The sequence below is a fragment of the Hyla sarda genome, chromosome 1 (assembly GCF_029499605.1).
Source record: "Hyla sarda isolate aHylSar1 chromosome 1, aHylSar1.hap1, whole genome shotgun sequence".
Classification (NCBI taxonomy): Eukaryota; Metazoa; Chordata; class Amphibia; order Anura; family Hylidae; genus Hyla; species Hyla sarda.
The window spans coordinates 372,729,868-372,755,842 of NC_079189.1; the positions used below are offsets into that span (position 1 = coordinate 372,729,868).

The 25,975-nt window shown below is 45.6% G+C and overlaps 1 protein-coding gene across 2 annotated transcripts in view; it reads left to right on the plus strand.

Moving 5' to 3' along the window:
* Nucleotides 1–25,975, plus strand: part of VPS13A (vacuolar protein sorting 13 homolog A) — a 350,725-nt gene that overhangs the window by 263,847 nt on the left and 60,903 nt on the right. For both annotated transcript variants that reach the window (XM_056523518.1, XM_056523526.1), the window contains exons 53-57: nucleotides 4,860–4,989; nucleotides 5,382–5,614; nucleotides 8,083–8,230; nucleotides 12,456–12,599; nucleotides 17,997–18,078. In XM_056523518.1, the coding sequence (XP_056379493.1) occupies nucleotides 4,860–4,989; nucleotides 5,382–5,614; nucleotides 8,083–8,230; nucleotides 12,456–12,599; nucleotides 17,997–18,078 (737 nt within the window). The remainder of the gene's footprint in view (nucleotides 1–4,859; nucleotides 4,990–5,381; nucleotides 5,615–8,082; nucleotides 8,231–12,455; nucleotides 12,600–17,996; nucleotides 18,079–25,975) is intronic.

Consider the following 25,975-nt stretch of genomic DNA (forward strand, 5'->3'; position numbering starts at 1 on the left):
TTCCAGGAAGCAGTGATTAAACCACTCATACTTGGGGACCAGGAAGAAGAGGCAACCAGTTCTTCCCAAATGGGGGTCTCAACAATTGTCCATGGACAGCATTTCCCCGACATATTACCTCCCACAGAAAAGAAAAGGAGACCCCAAAAACTTTGTTGCGTCTGCTATGCAAGAGGGATTCGAAAGGACACAACCCATATTTGTGAAACGTGTCCCTCTAAACCAGGCCTCTGTATTGGCGAATGCTTTCGAACTTACCATACATCCACTGATTTGAAAAAACTGTAAAAAATTATTCATTTCTCATACTCCCTGTTGTTTTTTTTGTTGTTTTTTTTACATCCGCTTTTTCACCATTTTACCATCTCACATTCCATTCAAAGCCAAAAAAATTCCCATTATATCCCTAAATCAATACTTTGATGAGTAAAATAAAACAAGGAAAAATTCCCATTATATCCCTAGATCAATACTTGAATGGGTGAAATTTTCTTCAAGGAGGCACTTTCCTAAAAAAAAAATGTAGCTCATATATCCTTTCATATATTATCTCAAGAAGTGTACAATAGCAAAATTGATGCTCTGAAATCCTCTGGGGGCTCCTATTACTTTGGATCCTGCCATGTGTCCAGACTTCGAGTAAGGACCACAACAGGAATATTTCTGATCACAGAAGAAATGGGGTTATACATTGTGTGGTTCATTTTGTTATGTTCATGTGCACAGTAAAAAGTAAATTACTTTAAAGTGAAACATTGGAGGAAAAAAATAATTTTTCCTTTTCTCCACCTTCTTTGCATAAGTTTGCTCCACAAACTGTGAGGTCAAATTACTCATGACACCCCTGGATGAATTCCTTAGGGGGTCTAGTGTTCAAAATGGGGTACATTATGGGGAATTTATTTGTTATGACAAGTGTGCAATGGGGCCTGAAACATTCCCAAGCAAAATTGATGCTCTGAAATCCTCTGGGGGCTCCTATCGTTTTGGACCCTGCCATGTGTCTAGATTTCGAGTAAGGACCACAAAGGGGATGTTTCTGACCACAGAAGAAATGGGGTTATAAGTTTTGTGGTGCATTTTCTTTTTATGTGCACAGTACAAAATAAATGTCTTTTAAAGTGACGCATTTGTGCAAAAAAATGATTTTTTTCTACCAGTTTTTCATAAGTTTGCTCCAAAAACCGTGAGGTCAAAATACTCATGACACCCCTGGATGAATTCCTTAGGGGGTCTAGTTTTCAAAATAAGGTCATTTGGTGGGATTTTCATAATTTTAACAATAATGAGCATTTACAAACGTGGGTTAATGCGTAAAAACAAGATGCAAAATTGTAAAAAATGTTAATAAAGATTGAAGTCTTATAACGTATTCAAATTTTTTTTTTTAAGTAAATAAATTTAAATATGTATCTGATAAAAAAAAGTTTAGTTTTAGATACTTATGTGATATATAACAGTTGAAAGTAGCCAAAAATTTTATTTTTTTCAAATTTCTTGCAAATATCGCCAATTTATAAAAATGTTATCACTTTTTTTTTTTTACACGTAAATGATGTACAATATGTCACGAAAAAACAATCTCAGAATTGCGTTGATAAGTAAAAGCATTCCAAAGTTATTACCACATAAAGAGACATGTCAGATTTGAAAAAAAGCCCTTGGTCATTAAAGGGTACTCCCGTGGAAAACTTTTTTTTTTTTTTTTTTTAAGTCAACTGGTGCCAGAAAGTTAAACAGATTTGTAATTCACTTCTATTAAAAAATCTTAATCCTTCCAGTACTTTTTAGGGGCTGTAAACTAAAGAGAAATCCAAAAAAGAAATGCATTTCCTCTGATGTCATGACCACAGTGCTCTCTACTGACCTCTGCTGTCCATTTTAGGAACTGTTCAGCGCAGCATATGTTTGTTATGGGGATTTTCTCCTGCTCTGGACAGTTCCTAAAATGGAGAGCAGAGGTCATCAGAGAGCACTGTGGTCATGACATCAGAGGAAATGCATTTCTTTTTTGGATTTCCCTTTAGTATACAGCCCCTAAAAAGTACCGGAAGGATTACGATTTTTTTAATAGAAGTTATTTACAAATCTGTTACAGTACGCGCTTACATTAATGATTACACATACCTGGCTGAGATGGAAGAAGTCGGACAATTGGTATGGTATGTTTGTTTTATGCAGGGTTATTCTTTGTGCTCTAATTTGAACAAAAATGTATATATATATATATATATATATATATATATATATATATATATATATATATATTAGTGAATTGTTAGATATCTGGTTTTGGAGTAAATGGTATTAAAATTAGATATATACCGTATATGCCGGCGTATAAGACGACTGGGTGTATAAGACGACCCCCAACTTTTAAAGTTAAAATGTAGAGTTTGGGATATACTCGCCATATAAGACTACCCCTCCTACTGCAATGTACAGTACCTTGTAGTTCCCCCCACATTAGGTAGGCAGCATGTTCCCCCACATTAGTAGACAGCATGTTCCCCCACATTAGGTTGGCAATATAGTTCCCCCCACATTAGGTAGGCAGTATAGTTCCCCCACATTAGGTAGGCAGTATAGTTCCACCCACATTAGGTAGGCAGCATGTTCCCCCACATTAGGTAGGCAGTATATTTCCCCCCCCCCCACATTAAGAAGGCAGTATAGTTCCCCTTCACATTAGGTAGGCAGCATGTTCCCCCACATTAGGTTGCCAGTTCCCCCACATTAGGTTGCCAGTTCCACCACATTAGATTGCCAGCTCCTCAACATTAGGTCGGGAGTTCCCCAACATTAGTAGGCAGTTCCCCCCACAATAGTAGGCAGTTTCCCCACAATAGTAGGCAGTTTCCCCACAATAGTAGGCAGTTTCCCCACAATAGTAGGCAGTTTCCCCACAATAGTAGGCAGTTTCCCCACAATAGTAGGCAGCTCGCCCAACATTTGTAGGCAGCTCGCCCAACATTTGTAGGCAGCTCCCCCCATAATAGTAGGCAGCTCCCCCCCCATAATAGTAGGCAGCTCCCCCCCCATAATAGTAGGCAGCTCCCCCCCCATAATAGTAGGCAGCTCCCCCCCCCCCCCATAATAGTAGGCAGCTCCCCCCCCATAATAGTAGGCAGCTCCCCCCCATAATAGTAGGCAGCTCCCCCCATAATAGTAGGCAGCTCCCCCCACATTAGGTTGTCAGCTCCCCCCCCCCCCTTCCCCACAGACATACAGCCTTAGCCTCCAGCCATATACAGTGTATGGCTGGAGGCTGTATGTCTGTACTGCCCCCACTGTGATCCGGTCACCGCTCCTCCGGCCCGGGGTCACAATCTACTGCTATGGCCTATGGACCATAGCAGGAGATGCCAGTACCGGGGGAGCGGTGACCAGAACACTGAAGAAGATAACGCGCCGCCAGTCACTTACCATTCCCTGGCCAACTCGCGTCCTCCTGCGATGATCCTGTGGTCCTCCTGCGTCTCTATGGTTGTACGCACGGGACATCACTGACTGAGCAAATTGAACGGACTTCTATATTATGGTCGTGCGCACACCTGTGACTATACTTGATAGTGATAATACAGTGCAGATATATCAGAGGTTTTACTTGCGATTATTTAAGCTGATTTTCCTTGATTATTCTTCTATGTTCTGTGATGTAGCGGAGAATGCATATCCTTTTTGCTGAAGATCCAATTGGAGATTACGGGAGTACGCTCCGGCTGGTAGCGTTCTCTACCGTGATAACCCCAGTTCGCGGCTTAACGAAGACCGGTTAGTGACGTCACTACGGTACGAGATCAGATCCAAGATACCTCCAACGCGTTTCAGAAGCACGGCTTCCTTCGTCAGGGAGAACAATAACATATCATGAAAAAATGAATAAAAAGCGATCAAAAAGGCTGATCAATACAAAAATGGTACCGCTAAAAACCAGATTACGGCTCAAAAAAATTATCCCTCATACCACCCCGTATGTGGTAAAATAAAAAAGTTATAGGGGTCAGAAGATTACAATTTTAAACGTATAAATTTCCCTGCATGTAGTTATGAATTTTTCCAGAAGTACAACAAAATCAAACCTATATAAGTAGGGTATCATTTTAATCGTATGGACTTAAAGAATAAAGATAAGGTGTCATTTTTACTGAAAAATGTACTACGTAGAAACGGAAGCCCCCAAAATTTACAAAATGGCATTTTTTCTTCAATTTCATCGCACAATTATTATTTTTTTTTCCATTTCGCCGTAGATTTTTTGGGTAAAATGACATCACTGCAAAGAATAGATGGCGCAAAAAATAAGCCATCAAATGGATTTTTAGGTGCAAAATTGGAAGGGTTGTGATTTTTAAAAGGTGAGGAGGAAAAAACGTAAGTGGAAAACCCTGTGGTCCTTAAGGGGTTAAGGTCAAAACAGGCTGTTGAGCAAAGGGGTTAAACATATCCTGCTGCCATAGATCTTAAGCATGTGCAAGTATTTTACGCATTCTTTTACCTTTTAAAGGGTACCTATCAGAATCTTTGGCGGTAGAATACATTTAAAGCTCCCAGGCAATCTCATAACCAAAGAGTTGCTCTAAAAGTAACTAAATCAGAGGATGAATATCTGGAAGTCCTATAGACCCATAGTTTTTGGAAAAACATTCTTTGATTGCAACAGTCTCAGAGCAAGTCTTGGGTTACGACATTACCCTGGAGCTTTAAACGTATCCTCCTTCCATAGATCATGAAAGGTACTATTTAAGTGTTGCTGGTACTAGTTATTAATTCCCCCCCCCCCCCCCCCTATATAAGTGGTGGGTGAAATAAAAAAAAAATAAAGCTGTTGTAAAAGTTTCTTTTTGTGTCTTTTTCAGTTCTGTTAATGGGGAGAAAGACACTTTGCCTCCAGGAAAAGCAACATTATTTGCATGGGAAGATCCAACTAGTGAAAGAGCATTAAACTGGATATGTGGTGCAAGCAGTGGCACGGTCACTCAGATAGAGGTTAGTTCAATCTTCAGTATTTACACATGAAATATGAAACTTAATTTAATTCCTTAATTAAAACGGAATCTCCAAAACAATATGGATACTCTACTTCATGGCATATTTTGGGTAAATGGAAATGGGTAAATTAAAGGTTTTATTTTTATCATAGAATATGATGTCACTTGCTGATCAATGGGGTTCCTACAGCTGGGTTTTTTGCTAGAGTATAGGGGTTTCAGCACTCTGTGTAGCAGAGTGATTCCAACTAGTTCCATCTAGATTCCATCTAGTTCCATCTAGATAATTCAGTTAAAACCTTTTGAATTAAAAAAATATAATTGTGCTCTGTATGTCCGACTATGATTTTTATTTCTGTCAATACTTAAGTCATATATGGTGTCTTTTAGGATCGAGTTGAATACCTTAGAATGGAGAATAGCATTGTCTATTTGGTGTCCTTCCTGGAAGGTTTACAAAGGATTGTAATGTTTACTGAAGATGAAAAAGTTTTCCAAGTAACCTATGACAGTGAAAAAGCAGAACTTGCAGAGCAGGAGGTCACTGTGTCGTTGTCTAACCTTGGATTTTCTTTAGTAAATAATTTTTCAAAACAAGAAGTCTCCTACATTGGTATCACCAGGCAAGTTTAAATCTTCTGTATTTAGGTCAGTTTGTTCAGTGGGTAGAAGCTAACAACTTGAAATCACAAACTGCGATAAATAATTTTTAACCACCGCTACACACACATCCTGTTGAACTGTGTTTACAGGAAAGAAGCATGTGTCTCCTGTATGGCCACCCCCGGGACATAAAATAAAAATAATGAAAGAATAAACACTACTTTTCTTTTACATATTTAGAGCTTTAAATTAGCAACCCAAATACAAGGAAAAATTCAATGTATGCTTTATGGTGTACCAGATTATTAAAGAGGTTATCCAGGAATAGAAAAACAGAGCTAATTTCTTACAAAGAAACACTCCCGTCTATGTCCAGGTTGAGTGTGGTTCTGAAGCTCAGTTCCATTGAAGTGAATTGAGCCAATTTGACAGACAGCTATTTTTTAAAGAAATTACGGAATGTAGACAAAGTGATTGGCAGACCTCATGCAGACCTACAGTGACACATCAGATAATGAGGGCAAGTGTGAACAGCCCTCTAGAGTGGTTCACCGCATGCGGTGCACCAGTCACCAATCTTCGGTACTCTAACCCCTTGCGGACAGCATAGCAAATCAACAGTGAAGAGCAATATGAACAAGAAAGTAGGGGGAGCACTCACGAAAATCCAGTCTCAGTTGCGGTGCAAAATATTTCTTTATTCAGGTGATGGCAAAAACAAGCTGGACGCCAGGAACGCCGGTGTACAGGTAAGCTTTCACGCCAACAAATGGGCGCTTTCTCAGACCACACCTCTTCCTACACCTGACCCAGGTAAATTCACCTCTATGGTCACGTGACGGAAGGGGGTGTTAACATAACTGTTAAAAACAAAGCCGGTATTCTGACACAATAAAATGTAAACCAATGCCGCTAAGCAAAACATTAAATAAACACGCTCATATCCAGCCTGTTGTTTAACCCAAGGCTGTCTTGGGCATCGGTCCTTAAAATCCAACGTCCTTCTTTTTGAAGGACGAGCCTCTTGATGTCCACTACAGCTGCAGGATAGACTCTTTCAATGCCGAAAAACCTCATTGCGGTGATGTCGCTATTATGACAGTCCCGCATGTGCGCTATCAGTCGAGGCGATCCTTTGCCTGTCCTGATAGAACTGGCATGCTCTTTAAATCATACATTGATTGCACGGGTAGTGCACCCAATGTAGAATCTATTGCAGCTGCAGCGTACACAATAGACAACGTTCTTCGTCCTGCAACAAATAAAGTCCCTACAGATAATATCTACTCCTCCTACATTAATATATTTATCTGAACAAAAAAATCTGCACCAGTTGCAGCTGCCACAAATGAAATTCCCTCTTGGCCTTTCGGCAGAAAGGCCATGAGGGAATTTAATTTGTGGCAGCTGCAACTGGTGCAGATTTTTTTGTTCAGACTCCTAGCGGGAGACTCAGTGTAATCTGCATCCAGTGTGAATGTAACCTAAAAACACTACACTGTTCAAACTCCTAGCGGGAGACTCAGTGTAATCTGCATCCAGTGTGAATGTAACCTAAAAACACTATACTACACTAACATAAAATAAAGGGTAAAACACTACATATACACACGTACACTGTTTTATGGGGGGCTTTTTCTCCTTTTACCCCTTATGAAAAGGAACAGTTGGGGTCTACACCAGCATGTTAGTGTAAAAAAATAAACATTTTTACACTAACATGCTGGTGTTGCCCTATACTTTTCGTTTTCACAAGAGGTAAAAGGGAAAAACGCCCCCCAAAAATTTGTAACGCAATTTCTCCTGAGTACGGAGATACCCCATATGTGGGCGCAAAGTGCTCTGGGGGCACACTACAAGGCTCAGAAGGGAGAGTGCACCATGTACATTTGAAGTGATTTGCACAGGGATGGCTGATTGTTACAGCGGTTCTGAAAAACGCAAAAAAAAAAAAAACACACCCACATGTGACCATTTTGGAAACTACACCCCTCACGGAATGTAATAAGGGGTGCAGTGAGAATTTACACCCCACAGGTGTCTGACGGATCTTTGGAACAGTGGTCCGTGAAAATGAAAAATTTTGCACAGCCCACTGTTCCAAAGATCTGTCAGACACCAGTAGGGGGTAAATGCTCACTGTACCCCTCATTACATTCTGTGAGGGGTCTAGTTTCCAAAATGGTATGCCATGTGTTTTTTTTTTTTTTTTTTTGCTGTCCTGGCACCATATGGGCTTCCTAAATGCGACATGCCCCCCGAGCAAAATTTGCTCTCAAAAAGCCAAATATGACCCCTACTTTCTTGTTCATATTGCTCTTCACTGTTGATTTGAAAGAAATTAGCTCTGTTTTCTATTCCTGGATAACCCTTTTAAACAGAATGTGGCATTTAGGACAGTTAATTATACCCTGAATATTTTATTCTATATTATTATGCCTTTAATTCTGAATAGTACATATAATTATTTATTTTTAATTTTTTTTAGCTCTGATGTAGTTTGGGAGACAAAAAAGAAGACAAGATGGAGGCCACTGAGTATAAAGCAGACAGAAACACTAGAAGTTGCCTACAAAGTATACAGTGAATCTTCTCCTACCAATGACAAAATTGTTGAGTTGGATGCTAATTCACAGGTACTTGAACACTGTTCAGATGTACTATACTGAATAAGATAGATGGTAGATAAAGGTTCAGGATGAAAGATTGCTACATTACAAATAAAACTAAAAACTACATTTTAATATACATGTCCTTAACGTTTCAGCTGCCCAATGTAGACTGGTCCACGATGCTTGAGCAAGGCTGCATTGAGCAAATGAAACTTTGCAAAGACATAAGAATAAACATATTTTTCAGTCGGCTCCATTGGGGGACACAGAGACTGTGGGTATATCTTGATGCCACTAGGAGGCTGACACTAGGCATACAAAAAGAAAGTCCACCCCCCCTACTAACCCTGAGCTAATCAGTTTTAGCTTAGTGTCAGTAGGAGGCAGACACAGGTCTGAAGTTCTCCAGACCTGGTGTTTTAAACTTTTTTTTATTTTCTAGCTAGGGACTGTATTAGCTTTTTTTCTCCCTTTTCCTTTTCTCTTTTTTAGGTGGGGGTTCAGGAGCATGGTGCTACCTGTTCCCCCATATGCTGCTAAGGGGCACGGGGCATAGAGTATGCAGCGCTTGGGGTTGCACCTTTTGGTCGGTGTCCCCTTTCCTCCCTGCTCATCCCGCTGTCTCAGCCTGACATGACTCAGGTGACAATAGCTCGCTGAAGACATCTTAGGTGAGTATTGGCGGTTTAGGATGAGTGCGTTCCCCCTTTCCTTTCTCCTTTTTTCCCTGCCTCTTTTCTGGGAGCCTGTCACCTGGGACCCCTGGAGAACTTCCCTATCCTTTAGTAGGCTCTGGGGCAGGGATGCTGGCTCTTCCTCTCTGTCTCTGGGATGGTTGGGGTTGTGGGGCAGCTCCCTCCCCCTTCTCCCTCCTCCTCCCTCCCCCTTCTCCCCCCTCCTCCCTCCCCCTTCTCCCCCCTCCTCCCTCCCCCAAGGTTTTCAGTTCTCATGCTGAATCTGACACCTTGCTGGACGCGGCTTGGAAGCATCCGGACAAGCGATTCCAGGGGAACAAGAAGGTTCAAGTCCAGTTTGCCTTTTCTTAGGATCTGGTTCCCAAGTGGACAACGCCGCCTGCCATGGATACTCCGGTTTCTATCAAAATCTACTACTCTGCCTCTAGCATTTAAGGATCCGGTGAATAAGAAGATCGAGAACTTGGCTAAGTTTGCCTTTAAAGCAACAGGTTTGTATCTGCTCCCCACTTTTGCTTCAGCCTGGGTGTTCAAGGATGTTTCTGTTTGGGCTTTCCAGCTTTGCCAAAGCATCTTGTCAGGTGCCCCTCCAGAGGGCTTAGCAGACCTTGCACGTCAACTGTGTCAGGCTGGGGACTACCTCTGTTCGGCAGCACTGGAGTCCGCCCGCTGTATGGCTTCTGCTTCTGGTAACTTGGTGGCAATTTGTCGCTCCGTGTGGCTAAAGGCGTGGGATGCGAATACCGCTTCGAAGAAATCTCTCATGGAGTTGCCCTTCTCCGGTACTCTGCTCTTTGGGAAGCGCCAGGACGAGATCCTATGCGAAGAAACTGGAGGTAAAAGCTCTCTGCTGCTGCAGAACAAACCTCGCTGCTCTGAACCCTGCTGGAAGTCATCTTCCTTTTGGTCCTTTACCTCGGGTTGTCCTTCCAAGCAGGCGTCCTCGCATTCGCACAAAGCTCCCTCCTTTAAGGCGCGTCCTTCCTGGAAATCAGCCAACTGTTCTGGAAGTTTCACGGCCAAGCCCGGTAACCATAGGCCTCCCTCCTCCTGAAGGGAAGCCCCCACCCGTGTCCTCTTCTTGAGTGGGAGGTCGTTGTTACCTTTTCCTGGATGTGTGGCTAGCACAGGTTCAGGACTCCTGTGTCCGGGACGTCGTATCAGATGGTTACTGAATAGAGTTTGCTTCTTTTCCCCGGGATCGTTTCTTCTGATCCCACCCTCATCGTTCCCCTTCTTTGGCGGCAGCTTTTCAGGTCGCCTTGCGTATCCTCCTTGCTCAGGGAGTGATTGTTCCTGTTCCTCCCATGGAGAGTTTTTTGGGTTCTACTCCAATCTTTTTGCTGTCCCCAAGAAAGGGGGCTCTGCCTGTCCCATTCTGGACCTCAAACTGCTCAACCTCCACCTGCTCCTGCGACATTTCCGCATAGAGTCCCTCCGATCAGTGGTTGCATCCAGTGATCAAGGGGAGTTTCTTTCCTCCATGGATATCCGGGATGCTTATCTGCACATCCCCATTTTTCAGCCCCATCAGCGGTTTCTCTGCCTTGACATCCCTGCCGGCCATTTCCAGTTAGTGTCTCTTCCTTTTGGCCTGGCCATGGCTCCCAGGGTTTTCACCAAGGTCATGGCGGTGGTGATTGCCATCCTCCGGGCCTGGGGAATTTCGGTCCTTTTTTACCTGGACTATCTTTTCATCAAAGCTCCGTCCCAGTCCCAAAACTTGGAGAGCCTTCATCTCACCAAGCAGACCCTGCCCACCTTCGGCTGGGTGATCAACAGAAGAAGTTCAACCTTTCTCCCACTCTGTCTCTTATGTTCCTGGGTCTCCATTTCGACACAGCAGCTGTCCGGGTTCGTCTTCCACTGGACAAGCGGCGCTCCCTATCGGAGGGTGTCCGTTTTCTACGGCGCTCCTTTCCAGTCCCAATTTGCTTCTGCATGGAGGTGCTAGGCCGGATGGTGGTGCCATGGAGGTGGTTCCTTTTGCCCAATTCCGGTGTTGCCCTCTCCAGATGGCCATCTTGGCCCGGTGGGACAAGTCACCGGCCACTCTGGATCGCCGGTTTCTTCTGCCCCCCTCAGTTCGTCAGTCTCTCCTGTGGTGGCTGCACTCTCCCCTCCTTCTCCAGGGGCGGTCGTTTCTTCCCTTCCACTGGCAGGTCATCATGACCGATGCAAGTCTCCCGGGCTGGGGAGGTGTGTTTCGGGACCGGACGGCGAGTCTCCTGGGCTGGGGAGGTGTATTTCGGGTCCGGATGGTCCAGGGTCGCTGGTCCTCTCTGGAGGCCCGTCTCCCCATCAATCTTCTGGAGCTCCGTGCCATTTTTCTTTGTCTCCTTTAGTGGGAACTGCTCCTACAGGGTCGCCCTGTTCAAGTCCAGTTGGACAACGCCACGGCGGTGGCGTACATCAATCACCAGGGCGGCACGCGCAGTCGCTCAGCGATGGAGGAGGTCTCCAAGATTCTCCTCTGGGCCGATACTAGAGTTCCCTCCATCTCTGCGATCCACATTCCGGGAGTGGAGAATTGGGAAGCGGACTTTCTCAGGCTCTCCTCTGCAGATCCAGGGGAGTAGTCTTCCATCCGGAGGTGTTTGTGCAGATCTGTGATCTTTGGGGAACCCCGGACGTGGATGTCTTTGCGTCTCGCCACAACAGACAGGTTCCTTGCTTTGTCAAGAAGTCCCGCCACCCTCTGGCTCTTACCTCTTTCCTCCTGTCCCTCTCCTGCCCAGGGTTCTGAGGAAACTCAAGGCGGAGGGCGTTCCCGCCATTCTGGTGGCCCAGATTCGCTTGGTACACCGACTTAATTCGGCTGGTCGCCGACCTACCTCTGCGTCTTGCAGTTCGCCCCAATCTGATCTCCCAGGGTCCTCTCTGCCACCCCAATTTACTGTCACTGCCGCTGAATTTGATGGCGTGGCGGTTGAAACCGCGTTTTTGGGAGCTTGGGGGTTTTCTACCAGGGTGATTCGCACCATGCTTCAGGCTCATAAGCCTTCTAATGCTAGAATTTACCACTGTTCTTGGCGGGCCTATTTTCGGTGCTGCGAGGCTCAGTCCGTTTCTCCAGGTATCTTTTCCTTTCCAAGCCTTCTTGCAATCCGGTCTGGATCAGCTCTTGGCACTCAGCTCTCTTAAATGGGTATACCGGGCAAAAACATTTTAGCACCTATCCAAAGGATAGGGGATAAGATGTCTGATCGCAGGGGGCCTGCTGCTGGGACCCCCACGCGATTTCCCTGCAGCACACGCATTCTATGCCAACTGAGAAATATGTTTATTCTTATGTCTTTGCAAAATTTCAGCTGCTCAATGCAGCCTTGCTCAAGCATCGTGGACAAGTCTGCATGAGATGCTGAGAGATGCATGTGTGTGTATATATATATATTTATAAATTAAAACATGATTTGAAGAGTGACCGCTATCATTTAGAGAAAATTGATTAAAAATATAGATTGAGCAGGATTTCCTAGTATCTACAACAAAGTTAAATTCTCTTCAACATAAATCTGTTACCTACTCGGTCCTGTTGTTTATTAATGTTATAGGTGTGCCTGACACCCACATTGACTGGCATGAAAATCGTGCAACCATCAGCACCAGTGAGAAGAAGCTTTCTGCCAGCTTTGAAGGTTGAATACTCTGCCTCTGCTCACCAAAAATCTATCAGACTACAGGTCTACAGAATACAGGTAAATAAAACGCTCATTTATGCTAAAATTATTAAATTAAATCTTTTTTAATTCTGCTGAAAACAACATTTTAAAGAAGGCCATTCTTAGGCTGTTGGGGACCCCCCTTCCCCTATTTGGAGTCCTTTCTGTTGCTGTTCCTAGTTTGTCTGCCCACTATGTGTTGTTCTTGACTCCCTACCCTTTTCCTCTCCCTCTCTTTCTGATTTCCTTCTCCCCTGCTTTCCTTCGCCAATGACAATTGCACTATGTTCTTTTACTTGAGTGCCTTTCGGTACACTCCCCCAGCAAACACCCCCCCCATCGGCTATTGCCGTGACTTGTTCTTAGTTTCTTGTTTGTTCCCCTAGGGATGGTTTTGTGATATACTTATGATTGAATATTTGCAAAATAAGGAATTATTAAAAAAAAAATTAAATACATTTAAGAAGGCGTCTTCCAGAGCGCTATCCAGTGGAACGGGGATGGCCCACATAACAGTGTATAAATAACAAACTTTTGCTTACCTCCAGGGCTCCAGCAGTGCCTCCAGTGTCCTTCTCTGGTCCTGGGCTGCCCAGGCCCGAAGTGACTACAGGACCCGGAGTGTCACACTGCCAATTACTGACTGGCGTGGACATCGCAGCGGCCAGTGATTAGCTGAAGGACAGTGTGACACAATTTTTAAAAATGTAGAGTAGTTTCATAAATCATTTTAATGCTGGATGTTGGTCTCACCATTTTATTAATAGTAGGAAAATAAAACCAATTTACATGTCAACCAGGCAAACATTATCTGTGATAGGGAAGAACATTAATAGGAATCAGATAGATAAATGTCAATTAACCGCTTAAGGACCCATGACGTACCACTATGTCATGGGACCCTGGGTCTTAAGGACCCAGGACGTACCGGTATGTCCGTGGGATTTCCTTTCCCCACTGCGTGCCCGGTGGGGACCAGGGTGACTGATGATATCGATCAGCAGGCACCCCGTGCAAATACCCAGGGGGGTCATCGGACTCCCTCCCCCCCCCTCCCCCCATGTCTGCGATCGCCGGTGAATTCACCGGAGATTTGTGCAATTCCGGGTCTATGGTGAAAATGGTGAAAATAAGGGGTTCAGGGTTGTCCAAGACACCCACGATCCCCCTGAAGGGATAGGAGTGAGGTGGCAGGGGTGCCACCCTCCTATGCCTGCTATTTGTCGTATAGAAGTGACTACCAATAGCAGATCGGGGCGGGGGGGGGGGGGGGTTAACTATCGGTTTCCCCATTCTGCCCACCCACAATAGGCAGGGCAGAACGGGGAAACCGAAGGCGATCGGTGCCGAAGTCCACTTACCCATCGGCGGCAGCGGAGGCGACGATAGGCTGTGGTGATGCAGCCTATCCAGATGTTACAAAACTGCAACTCCCAGCATGCCCAGACAGCTGTTTGGGCATGCTGGGATTTGTAGTTTTGCAACAGCTGGAGGGTCACAGTTTGGAGATCACTGTGCAGTGGTCTCTAAACTGTGGCCCTCTAGATCTTGCAAAACTACAACTGCTAGCATGCCCACACAGCAGTGTGCTGTCTGGGCATGCTGGGATTTGTAGTTTTGAAACATCTGGAGGGCCACAGTTTGGAGATCACTGTGCAGTGGTCTCTAAACTGTAGCCCTCCAGACATTGCAAAACTGCAAATCCCAGCATACCCAAACAGCAAACGGCTGTCTCGGCATGCTGGGAGTTGTAGTTGCGTACCTCCAGCTGTTGCATAACTACATCTCCCAGCATGCCCTTCGGAGATCAATACATGCTGGGAGTTGTAGTTTTGCAACAGCTGGAGGCACAATGGTTGGAAAATACTGAGTTAGGTAACCGAACCTAACTGAAGGTTTTCCAACCAGTGTGCCTCCAGCTGTTGCAAAAGTACAACTCCCAGCATGCCCGGTCTGTCAGTACATGCTGGGAGTTGTAGTTTTGAAATAGCTGGAGGTTTGCAGGTACAGGATACATTCACACGGGCGGGTTTACAGCAAGTTTCCTGCTTGAAGTTTGCGCTGCGGCAAATTTTTCCGCCAGTGCGAATGTACCCTAAAAACACTACACTACTCTAACTCAAAATAAAGAGTAACATGCTACATACACATCCCCTTACACTGCCTCCCCCCCCCCCCCCCCCCCAATAAAAATGAAAAACGTATTGTACGGCAGTGTTTCTTCCAGCTGTTGCAAAACAACAACTCCCAGCATTTCTGGACAGCCATTGACTGTCCAGGCATGCTGGGAGATTAGCAACAGCTGGAGGGACCCTGTTTTGGAATCACTGGCGTAGAATACCCCTATGTCCACCCCTATGCAATCCCTAATCCAGTCCTCAAATGTGCATGGCGCTCTCTCACTTCGGAGTCCTGTCGTATTGTAAGGCAACAGTTTAGGGCCACATATGGGGTATTTCTGTACTTTTTCTCCTTTTACCCCTTATGAAAAGGAAAAGTTGGAGGCTACACCAGCCTGTTAGTGTTAAAAAATAAAACATTTTACACTAACATGCTGGTGTTGCTCCATACTATTTATTTTCACAAGCGGTAAAAGGAAAAAAAAGACCCCCAAAATTTGTAACGCAATTTCTCCTGAGTACGCAAATACCCCATATGTGGGCGTAAAATGCTCTGCGGGCGCACAACAAGGCTCAGGGGTGAGAGTGCACTATGTACATTTGGGCCTAAATTGGTGATTTGCACAGGGGTGGCGGATTTTACAGCGGTTCTGACATAAACGCAAAAAAATAAATACCCACATGTGACCCCATTTTGGAACCTAAACCCCTCACCGAACATAAGAAGGGGTATAGTGAGCCTTAGCACCCCACAGGTGTTAAATGAAAATTCTTCAAAGTTGGATGGACAAATGAAGAAGAAAAAAAAATGTTTTCACTAAAATGCTGGTGTTACCCTACATTTTTCATTTTCACTTGGGAAAATAGGAAAACAGACCCCCAAAATTTGTAACTCCATTTCTTCTGAGTAAGAACATACCCCATATGTGGATGTAAAGTGTTCTGCGGGTGAACTACAATGCTCAGAAGAGAAGGAGCGTCATTGGGCTTTTGAAGAGACAGTTTGTCCGGTAATGAAGGTCACGTGTGTTTACAAAGCCCCCCTTGGTCCCAGAACAATGGACCCCCCCACATGTGACCCCATTTTGGAAACTTCACCCCTCATGTAATGTAATAAGGGGTACAGTGAGCATTTACGGGGCGTGTCTGACAGATTTTTGGAACAGTGGTCCATGAAAATGAAAAGTTTTATTTTTCATTTGCACAGCCCACTGTTCCAAAGATCTGTCAAACACCAGTGGGGTGTAAATACTCACTTCACCCCTTATTCAATTCTGTGAGGGGTTTAGTTTCCAAAATGGGGTCACATGTGGGGGGGGTCCACTGTTCTGGCACCACGGGGGGCTTTGTAAACACACGTGACCTTCAATTCCGGACAAATTGTCTCTTCAAAAGCCCAATGACGCTCCTTCTCTTCTGAGCATTGTAGTTCACCCGCAGAACACTTGGCCCCTGACTTCCATTCCAAAAAATATTCTTTCCAAAAGCCCAAAAGCTTCTATTCTTAGCATTGTAGTGGTGCAGCAGAGCACTTGACATCCACACATGGGATATTTCCACACTCAGAAGAAATGGGGTTACAAATTTTGGGGGTAATTTTCTCATATTACCCCTTGTAAAAATGTAAAATTTGGGGAAAAACCAGCATTTTAGTGATTTTTTTTTTTCATTTACACATCCAACTTTAACAAAATTCGTCAAACATCTGTGAGGTGTTAAGGCTCACTGTACCCCTTGTTACGTTCCTTGAGGGGTGTAGTTTCCAAAATAGTATGCCATGTGTTCTTTTTTGCTGTTCTGGCACCATATAGGGGCTTCCTAAATACGACATCCCCCCCCCCCCCCCCCCCCCAAAAAAAAAAAAAAAACATTTCAGCACAATTTGCTTTCAAAAAGCCAAATTTGACTCACTTCACTTCTGAGCATTGTAGTGCACCAGCAGAACACTTGATGTCCACACATGGGGTATTTCCATACTCAGAATAGATAGAGTTACAAATTTTGGGGGGCATTTTCTCCTATTACCCCTTGTAAAAATGTAAAATTTGGGGGAAAACCGGCATTTTAGTGAAAAAATAAATAAAAATCATTTACACATCTAACTTTAACGAAAAGTCGTCAAACACCTGTGGGATGTTAAGGCTCACTGTACCCCTTGTTACCTTCCTTGAGAGGTGTAGTTTTTTTTAAATTTTTTTTTTGCTGTTCTGGCACCATAGGAGCTTCTTAAATGTGACATACCCCCCAAAAACTCACTCTCCAAAATCCCACTATCGCTCCTTCCCTTCTGAGCCCTCTAGTGCACCCGCCGAACTCTTGACATATACATATGAGGTATTTCCTTACTCGAGAGAAATTGGGTTACACATTTTAGGAAGATTTCTCTCATTTTACCTGGGTCTACAAGAACATGCGAGTGTAAAAAATGAAGATTTTGAATTTTCTCCTTCAATTTGCTGCTATTCCTGTGAAACACCTAAAGGGTGCACCCCCAGAGACAGAAAGGCATATTTCTTTTCTTTAAAAATTGTATTCTCAGTATTTGAATTGTATTCCAGGATTTATGAAGTCTTTCATGAAGGTTTGAATACCATGGTATAAAAATATTACCAGTATTTATCATTATAAAAGAACATATTCCTTACTACTTTTTGTTTTGTTTTTTTCTGAAAAATAACCTTGGAATTATTTTGCCAATGGCTTGGTGTGAAATATCAAGCCTTCATTCAGAAATGTTGGACTTACAAGTTAAAATGACTTTTTTTTGGCAGGGCCCATAACCAAACACAGCAGTTGGTTTTCTTTACGAAACTGCTGAGTTTTACTCCAGCTCCCAGATAATTTATGGATATGGTTTTGGAGAATTTTTAGTCACAACTAAAGAAAACCAATTTTAAAGGGAAACTGACAGCAGAGTCACCTGCACTAACCTGAATATACAAATAGAGTGCAGATGACCCTGTCTCAAACCTTTTTACCGGATGGAAATCATGCAGCTGTTAAGAAAATATTCATTTTATTGTTAATCCTCCTCATCCTCCCGATCAGGCCTCTCTGATAAAATGGCATCCACATCAGGACCACAATTCTATGCAATGAGGAATTTACCTGCTTGATGTGAACCTTTGTGCTGCAGAAGTCAGTAGAGGTGCAGCTCTTAACCAGCTCGGTGGCACCTTCATTCTGAGGATTGTGGGGCTCTTTGAAGTTGGATCATCATCATTACCTATACTGGGAAACTGCTTGATTTTGTAAAATTAGAACAAGTTGCAAGGATTTTTCTTATACTGTTATTTTTTTTCTTTTCTATCAGATACAAAATCAAATTCCTGGGGCAATATTTCCATTCGTATTTTATCCCGTTAAACCTCCAAAGTCTGTGACCATGGACTCAGGTCTGTATATCCTTAGCATTTGTAACTTGCTTTAATTATATAATTGATCACTGAATTGTTAAAGGGTAGCTCCCACCATCACTTTTTATTTTCTGTCCCTGCCTATTACTCATCTATCTTATACCTCCCTGCCTTTAATTTTTTTTTTTTTACATATTAAAAATGCCTTTTGTCGGCCTTGCAGTGTGCTCACTACCAGGCAGACTTCCCCAGCAGGCACCACGTCACTGATGCCTGCTGGGGTCAACACTTCCGCCCGTAGTTGACTTACACAGGGCGCCTCCAGCTGTTTCCCCACTGCAACTCCCAGCTTGCCCTGACATCTATTGGCTGTCAGGGCATGCTGGGAATTGTAGTGGGGAAACAACTGGAGGCACACTGTATAGGTGAAAACAGTATCTGTGATGGCCGCACATACCGCTCCCCGCCGAGCAGCCCGCAACCCACTCCCCGGCAGAAGAACAGTCACAGCAGCCCGCAGCCCCCCGGCAAAAGAACAGTGACAGCAGCCCGCTATCCCACCCCCCCCCCCCCCCCCCCACGCACCGTCACGCCGCTCAACTCACTCCGACTCCCCCTTAGTTCACCCAGAGTACCCACTCCCCGCCACGCAGCCCGCAACCCCGCCGCTCCGCTCAACCTACTCCCCCTCCCCACCCCCCTTAGTTCACCTATTCAGTGTCCCTCCAGCTGTTTCCCCACTACAACTCCCAGCTTGCCCTGACATCTATTGGCTGTCAGGGCATGCTGGGAGTTGTAGTGTGGAAACTGGAGGCATACTGTATAGGTGAACGCTCAACACCCCCCCCCCCCCCACCCCCCCTTCATAATACTTTACCTTGTCCCCAGGAGCCTGCGCGCATCCACTTCCTGCAAAGTGCTCACTCTCGCCTGTCTGATTGACAGGCGGGAGCGAACACCGCAGTGACTGAATTTCGACTCGTTGCCAGTCTTCAATGAGTCGAAATTCTGTAGTGACGTCCTCCTATTCCCTGCGATCCGTCGGTTAGTTAACCGACCAATCGCAGGAGGGGGGGCGGTTACTTCCTCCCGTCCTGCCCGGCCCCTTGAAGTCCGGAGAGGACGGGAGGAAGACCAGAGGACGCGGCGGGGGACGGGGGAGTGCTGGGGACCGGCCCCGGTACTTACCTCGTCCCTGAAGACCCGGATCCAGACGATGAAGATGGCGGCGGCGGCGACAGGTGAGTATATCTTCAGCCGCGGTCGGGCCCTTTACAGCAATGCACGTCGACGTAAAGCGACATGCATTGCTGTAATAGGACCCTGTAAACTACAACTCCCAGCAGGCCCAGACAGCCCTTGGCGTCTGGGCATGCTGGGAGTTGCAGTTTTGCAACATCTGGAGGTCCACAGTTTTTGGACCACTGTGCCCTTCCAGATGTTGCAAAACTACACATCCTCAGCATGTCCTTACTGTCCAGGCATGCTGGGAGTTGTAGTGCTGTAACATCTGGCCCTTCAGATGTTGCAGAACTACAACTCCCAGCATGCCTGGACAGTTTTGGCATACTGGGAGTTGTAGTTTTGCAACATCTGGAAGGGCACAGATTGGGAACCACTGTATTAGTGGTCTGCAAACTGTAGTCCTCCAGATGTTGCAAAACTACAACTCCAAGCATGCTGGGAGTTGTAGTTCGGCAACATCTGGCTGTAAAGATGTTGCCGAACTACTACTCCCAGCATGCCTGAGAATGTTTGGGAGTTGTGGTTTTGCAACAGCTGGAGGCACACTGGTTGGGAAACATTGTTTCCTAACTCAGTGTTTCCCAACCCGTGTGCCTCCAGCTGTTGCAAAACCACAACTCCAAAACATTCTCAGGCATGCTGGGAGTAGTAGTTTTGCAACAGCTGGAGGTCCCCCCCCTGTGAATGTACAGGGTACATTCACATGGGCAGGGGGCTTACAGAGAGTATCGGGCTGCAAGTTTGCAATGCAGCAAATTTTGCGCGGCAGCTCAAACTCGCTGTAATCCCCCGCCCATGTGACTGTACCCTAAAAACACTACACTTACACAAAATAAAATAAAAAGAAAAGATGTTGCCGAACTACTACTCCCAGCATGCCTGAGAAGGTTTGGTTGCTGGGGCCAACACTTCCGCCCGTAGTTGACTTACACAGGGCGCCTCCAGCTGTTTCCCCACTGCAACTCCCAGCTTGCCCTGACATCTATTGGTGGGAATTGTAGTGGGGAAACAACTGGAGGCACACTGTATAGGTGAAAACAGTATCTGTGATGGCCGCACATACCGCTCCCCGCCGAGCAACCCGCAACCCACTCCCCGGCAGAAGAACAGTCACAGCAGCCCGCAGCCCCCCGGCAAAAGAACAGTGACAGCAGCCCGCTATCCCCCCCCCCCCCCACGCCCCGTCACGCCGCTCAACTCACTCCGACTCCCCCTTAGTTCATCCAGAGTACCCCCGCCACGCAGCCCGCAACCCCGCCGCTCCGCTCAACCTACTCCCCCTCCCCACCCCCCTTAGTTCACCTATTCAGTGTCCCTCCAGCTGTTTCCCCACTACAACTCCCAGCTTGCCCTGACATCTATTGGCTGTCAGGGCATGCTGGGAGTTGTAGTGGGGAAACTGGAGGCATACTGTATAGGTGAACGCTCAACACCCCCCCCCCACCCCCCTTTCATAATACTTTACCTTGTCCCCAGGAGCCTGCGCGCATCCACTTCCTGCAAAGTGCTCACTCTCGCCTGTCTGATTGACAGGCGGGAGCGAACACCGCAGTGACTGAATTTCGACTCGTTGCCAGTCTTCAATGAGTCGAAATTCTGTAGTGACGTCACTGCAGAATGCATTCGGCCACTAGGAGGGCGACCCCTAGTGGCCGAATTTAAAAGTGATTTTAAACTGGTTTAACCTCTTAAGGACCCAGGACGTACGGGGATGTCCCCGCACCCTGGGCTTTAAGGACCCAGGACGTCCCCGTACGTCCTGGCGTTTTCCGGTCTCTGCCGCTTGCCGGGCAGAGATCGGAACCGGGTGCCTGCTGAAATCCTTCAGCAGGCATCCAGGGCAAACGCCGAGGGGGGCCATGTAGGCCCCCCATGTCGGCGATCGCCGCAAATCGCAAGGGAAATCGCCCTTGCGATCTGCGGCGATACCGGGCTGATCGGGTCTCTGGGACCCGACCACCCGGTAATTTCGCATGATCCCGGCTGTCACAGACAGCCAGGACCATGCTAAAGAATAGGAGCGAGGTGGCAAGCCTGCCACCTCCTCCTATTCCCTGCGATCCGTCGGTTAGTTAACCGACCAATCGCAGGAGGGGGGGCGGTTACTTCCTCCCGTCCTGCCCGGCCCCTTGAAGTCCGGAGAGGACGGGAGGAAGACCAGAGGACGCGGCGGGGGACGGGGGAGTGCTGGGGACCGGCCCCGGTACTTACCTCGTCCCTGAAGACCCGGATCCAGACGATGAAGATGGCGGCGGCAGCCGCGGTCGGGCCCTTTACAGCAATGCACGTCGGCGTAAAGCGACATGCATTGCTGTAATAGGACCCTGTAAACTACAACTCCCAGCAGGCCCAGACAGCCCTTGGCGTCTGGGCATGCTGGGAGTTGCAGTTTTGCAACATCTGGAGGTCCACAGTTTTTGGACCACTGTGCCCTTCCAGATGTTGCAAAACTACACATCCTCAGCATGTCCTTACTGTCCAGGCATGCTGGGAGTTGTAGTGCTGTAACATCTGGCCCTTCAGATGTTGCAGAACTACAACTCCCAGCATGCCTGGACAGTTTTGGCATACTGGGAGTTGTAGTTTTGCAACATCTGGAAGGGCACAGATTGGGAACCACTGTATTAGTGGTCTGCAAACTGTAGTCCTCCAGATGTTGCAAAACTACAACTCCAAGCATGCTGGGAGTTGTAGTTCGGCAACATCTGGCTGTAAAGATGTTGCCGAACTACTACTCCCAGCATGCCTGAGAATGTTTGGGAGTTGTGGTTTTGCAACAGCTGGAGGCACACTGGTTGGGAAACATTGTTTCCTAACTCAGTGTTTCCCAACCCGTGTGCCTCCAGCTGTTGCAAAACCACAACTCCAAAACATTCTCAGGCATACTGGGAGTAGTAGTTTTGCAACAGCTGGAGGTCCCCCCCCTGTGAATGTACAGGGTACATTCACATGGGCAGGGGGCTTACAGAGAGTATCGGGCTGCAAGTTTGCAATGCAGCAAATTTTGCGCGGCAGCTCAAACTCGCTGTAATCCCCCGCCCATGTGACTGTACCCTAAAAACACTACACTTACACAAAATAAAATAAAAAGAAAAGATGTTGCCGAACTACTACTCCCAGCATGCCTGAGAATGTTTGGGAGTTGTGGTTTTGCAACAGCTGGAGGCACACTGGTTGGGAAACATTGTTTCCTAACTCAGTGTTTCCCAACCCGTGTGCCTCCAGCTGTTGCAAAACCACAACTCCAAAACATTCTCAGGCATGCTGGGAGTAGTAGTTTTGCAACAGCTGGAGGTCCCCCCCCCCTGTGAATGTACAGGGTACATTCACATGGGCAGGGGGCTTACAGTGAGTATCGGGCTGCAAGTTTGCAATGCAGCATATTTTGCGCGGCAGCTCAAACTCGCTGTAATCCCCCGCCCATGTGACTGTACCCTAAAAACACTACACTTACACAAAATAAAATAAAAAGAAAAAAACACTACATATACACATACCCCTACACAGCCCCCCTCCCTCCCCAATAAAAATGAAAAACACCTGGTACGCCACTCTTTCCAAAATGGAGCCTCCAGCTGTTGCAAAACAACAACTCCCAGTATTGCCGGACAGCCGTTTACTGTCCAGGCATGCTGGGAGTTTTGCAACAGCTGGAGGCACCCTGTTTGGGAATCACTGGCGTAGAATACCCCTATGTCCACCCCTATGCAAATCCCTAATTCAGGCCTCTCACTTTGGAGCCCTGTCGTATTTCAAGGCAACAGTTTAGGGCCACATATGGGGTATCTCCGTTCTCGGGAGAAATTGACTAACAAATCTTGGGGGTCTTTTTCTCCTTTCACCCCTTATGAAAAGGTGAAGTTGGGGTCTACACCAGCATGTTAGTGTAAAAAAATAAACTTTTTACACTAACATGCTGGTGTTGCCCTATACTTTTCATTTTGACAAGAGGTAAAGGGGAAAAAAGCCCACCAAAATTTGTAACGCAATTTCTCCCGAGTACGGAGATACCACATATGTGGGCGCAAAGTGCTCTGGGGGCGCACAACAAGGCCCAGAAGGGAGAGTGCGCCATGTACATTTGAGGTGATTTGCACAGGGGTGGCTGATTGTTACAGCGGTTTTGACAAACGCAAAAAAAACAAAACCCCACATGTGACCCCATTTCGGAAACTACACCCCTCACAGAATGTAATGAGGGGTGCAGTGAGAATTTACACCCCACAGGTGTCTGACAGGTATTCGGAAGAGTGGGCTGTGCAAATTAAAAATGTTGTACAGCCCACTGTTCCAAAGATATGACAGACACCAGTGGGGGGTAAATGCTCACTTTACGCCTTGTTACGTTCCTCAAGGGGTCTAGTTTCCAAAATGGTATGCCATGTGGGGGTTATTTTGCTGTCCTGGCACCATATGGGCTTCCTAAATGCGACATGCCCCCCGAGCAAAATTTGCTCTCAAAAAGCCAAATATGACTCCTTCTCTTCTGAGCATTGTAGTTCGCCCGTAGTGCACTTCAGGTCAACTTATGGGGTACCTCCATACTCAGAAGAGATGTGGTTACAAATTTTGGGGGGTATTTTCTGCTATTAACCCTTGCAAAAATGTGAAATTTGGGGGGAAACACACATTTTAGTGAAATTTTATTTTTATTTTTTTACATATGCAAAAGTCGTGAAACTCCTGTGGGGTATTAAGGCTCACTTTATTCCTTGTTGCGTACATCAAGGGGTCTAGTTTCCAAAATTGTATGCCATGTGGGGGATTTTTGCTGTTCTGGCACCATAGGGGCTTCCTAAATGCAACATGCCCCCCAAAAACCATTTAAAAAAAACGTACTCTCCAAAATCCCCTTGTCGCTCCTTCGCTTCTGAGCCCTCTACTGCGCCCGCCGAAAACTTAACATAGACATATGAGGTATGTGCTTACTCGAGAGAAATTGGGCTACAAATATAAGTATACATTTTCTCCTTTTTCCCCTTGTAAAAATTCAAAAATTGGGTCTACAAGAACATGCGAGTGTAAAAAATGGAGATTGTGAATTTTCTCCTTCACTTTGCTGTTATTCCTGTGAAACACCTAAAGGGTTAAAACACGGACTGAATTTCATTTTGAATACTTTGGGGGGTGCAGTTTTTATAATGGGGTCATTTGTGGGGCATTTCTAATATGAAGACCCTTCAAATCCACTTCAAACCTGAACTGGTCCATGAAAAATTGTGAGTTTGGAAATTTTGTGAAAAATTGGAAAATTGCTGTTGAACTTTGTAGCCCTTTGGTGTCTTCCAAAAGTAAAAACACGTAAATTTTATGATGCAAACATAAAACAGACATATTGTATATGTGAATTAAAAAAATTTTTTGGGGAATATCCATTTTCCTTACAAGCAGAGAGCTTCAAAGTTAGAAAAATGCTAAATTTTCAAATTTTTCATAAAATTTGGGGATTTTTCACCAAGAAAGGATGCAAGATACCACAAAATTTTACCACTATGTTAAAGTAGAATATGTCACGAAAAAACAATCTCAGAATCAGAATGATAACTAAAAGCATTCCAGAGTTATTAATGTTTAAAGTGACAGTGGTCAGAATTGCAAAAAATGGCCGGATCCTGAGGTGTAAAATGGCTGGGTCCTTAAGGGGTTAAAATCACTTTTTTAAATTAAAGTATATTAGAGAGATGTTGTAGTACTTAAGTACTACAACACATCAATTTTTTTATTTCATGACAGTGCCCATTTAAGGTAAAAAGGAATGGATATAGGGGTAAAGAGGACATTTTGAACGCACGGGTGTTTATTAAATTTATTTTCCAGGAATGAATGAAGGGTAGCTTTTGAAAATTGCAATTTTCAACCTATGCTCTGCTTCTTTCTGGGAACAACTAACATGTGACTCTGAATTGTCGCCTGGAAATACGATAGAGCTCATGAGCGAGAACTCTTCGCATTTGAGGCCGATGTTTCTTACAGACCTAACAGTTACATACATTCAGAGGAAAATACAAGAAAGGAACACCCACATGTGAGCCTATTACAAACAGTACACCCCTAGGGAAGGTGTATAGGGGTGAAGTGGACATTTGGAACAGACGGGTATTCCCTTCATTTATTTTCCAGGAATGGATGAAGTGTACTGTGTGGGGGGGGGGGGGGTTTGGGGGGGAATGAAAATCGCAATTTTAATACTGATATGCCAATTCCCAGAATGATGACCCAGAGTATAGCCAAAAGTAAAAATTATGCCCGCCCCAAGCCCTATGCTCTGAATCATCATTCTGGGAATGGGATGTGTGTGGCTGTCACTAACCTGTTACTTCAAATGCGCACCCCGCTCAGGTGGGCATAGAGCGCTGTGCATTTGGGGCAACTGCAAACTCCCAATGCTGTTGACTCTGTGTCCCATGACCCATTTTTTTTTTTTGGGGGGGGGGGGGGTGGAAGATATCATGGGTATTGGGAACGAGGTTTTGGGATTTTTTTTTTTTTTTGGGGGGGGGGGGGGGGGGGGGTAGAAGACAATGTACTCTGGACTGGTACATTGGAGTCCAATTCTGGGGAATGAAAACCTGGTGAAAGGATAAAGAATTTAGAACTCCATGGAAGTGTGATACTCCCTGAAGCAATCCTTAATGCAGAGGCCCGGATGATCGGCGGTGTCCTTACGAATCCCCCTCTTGCGACACACTCT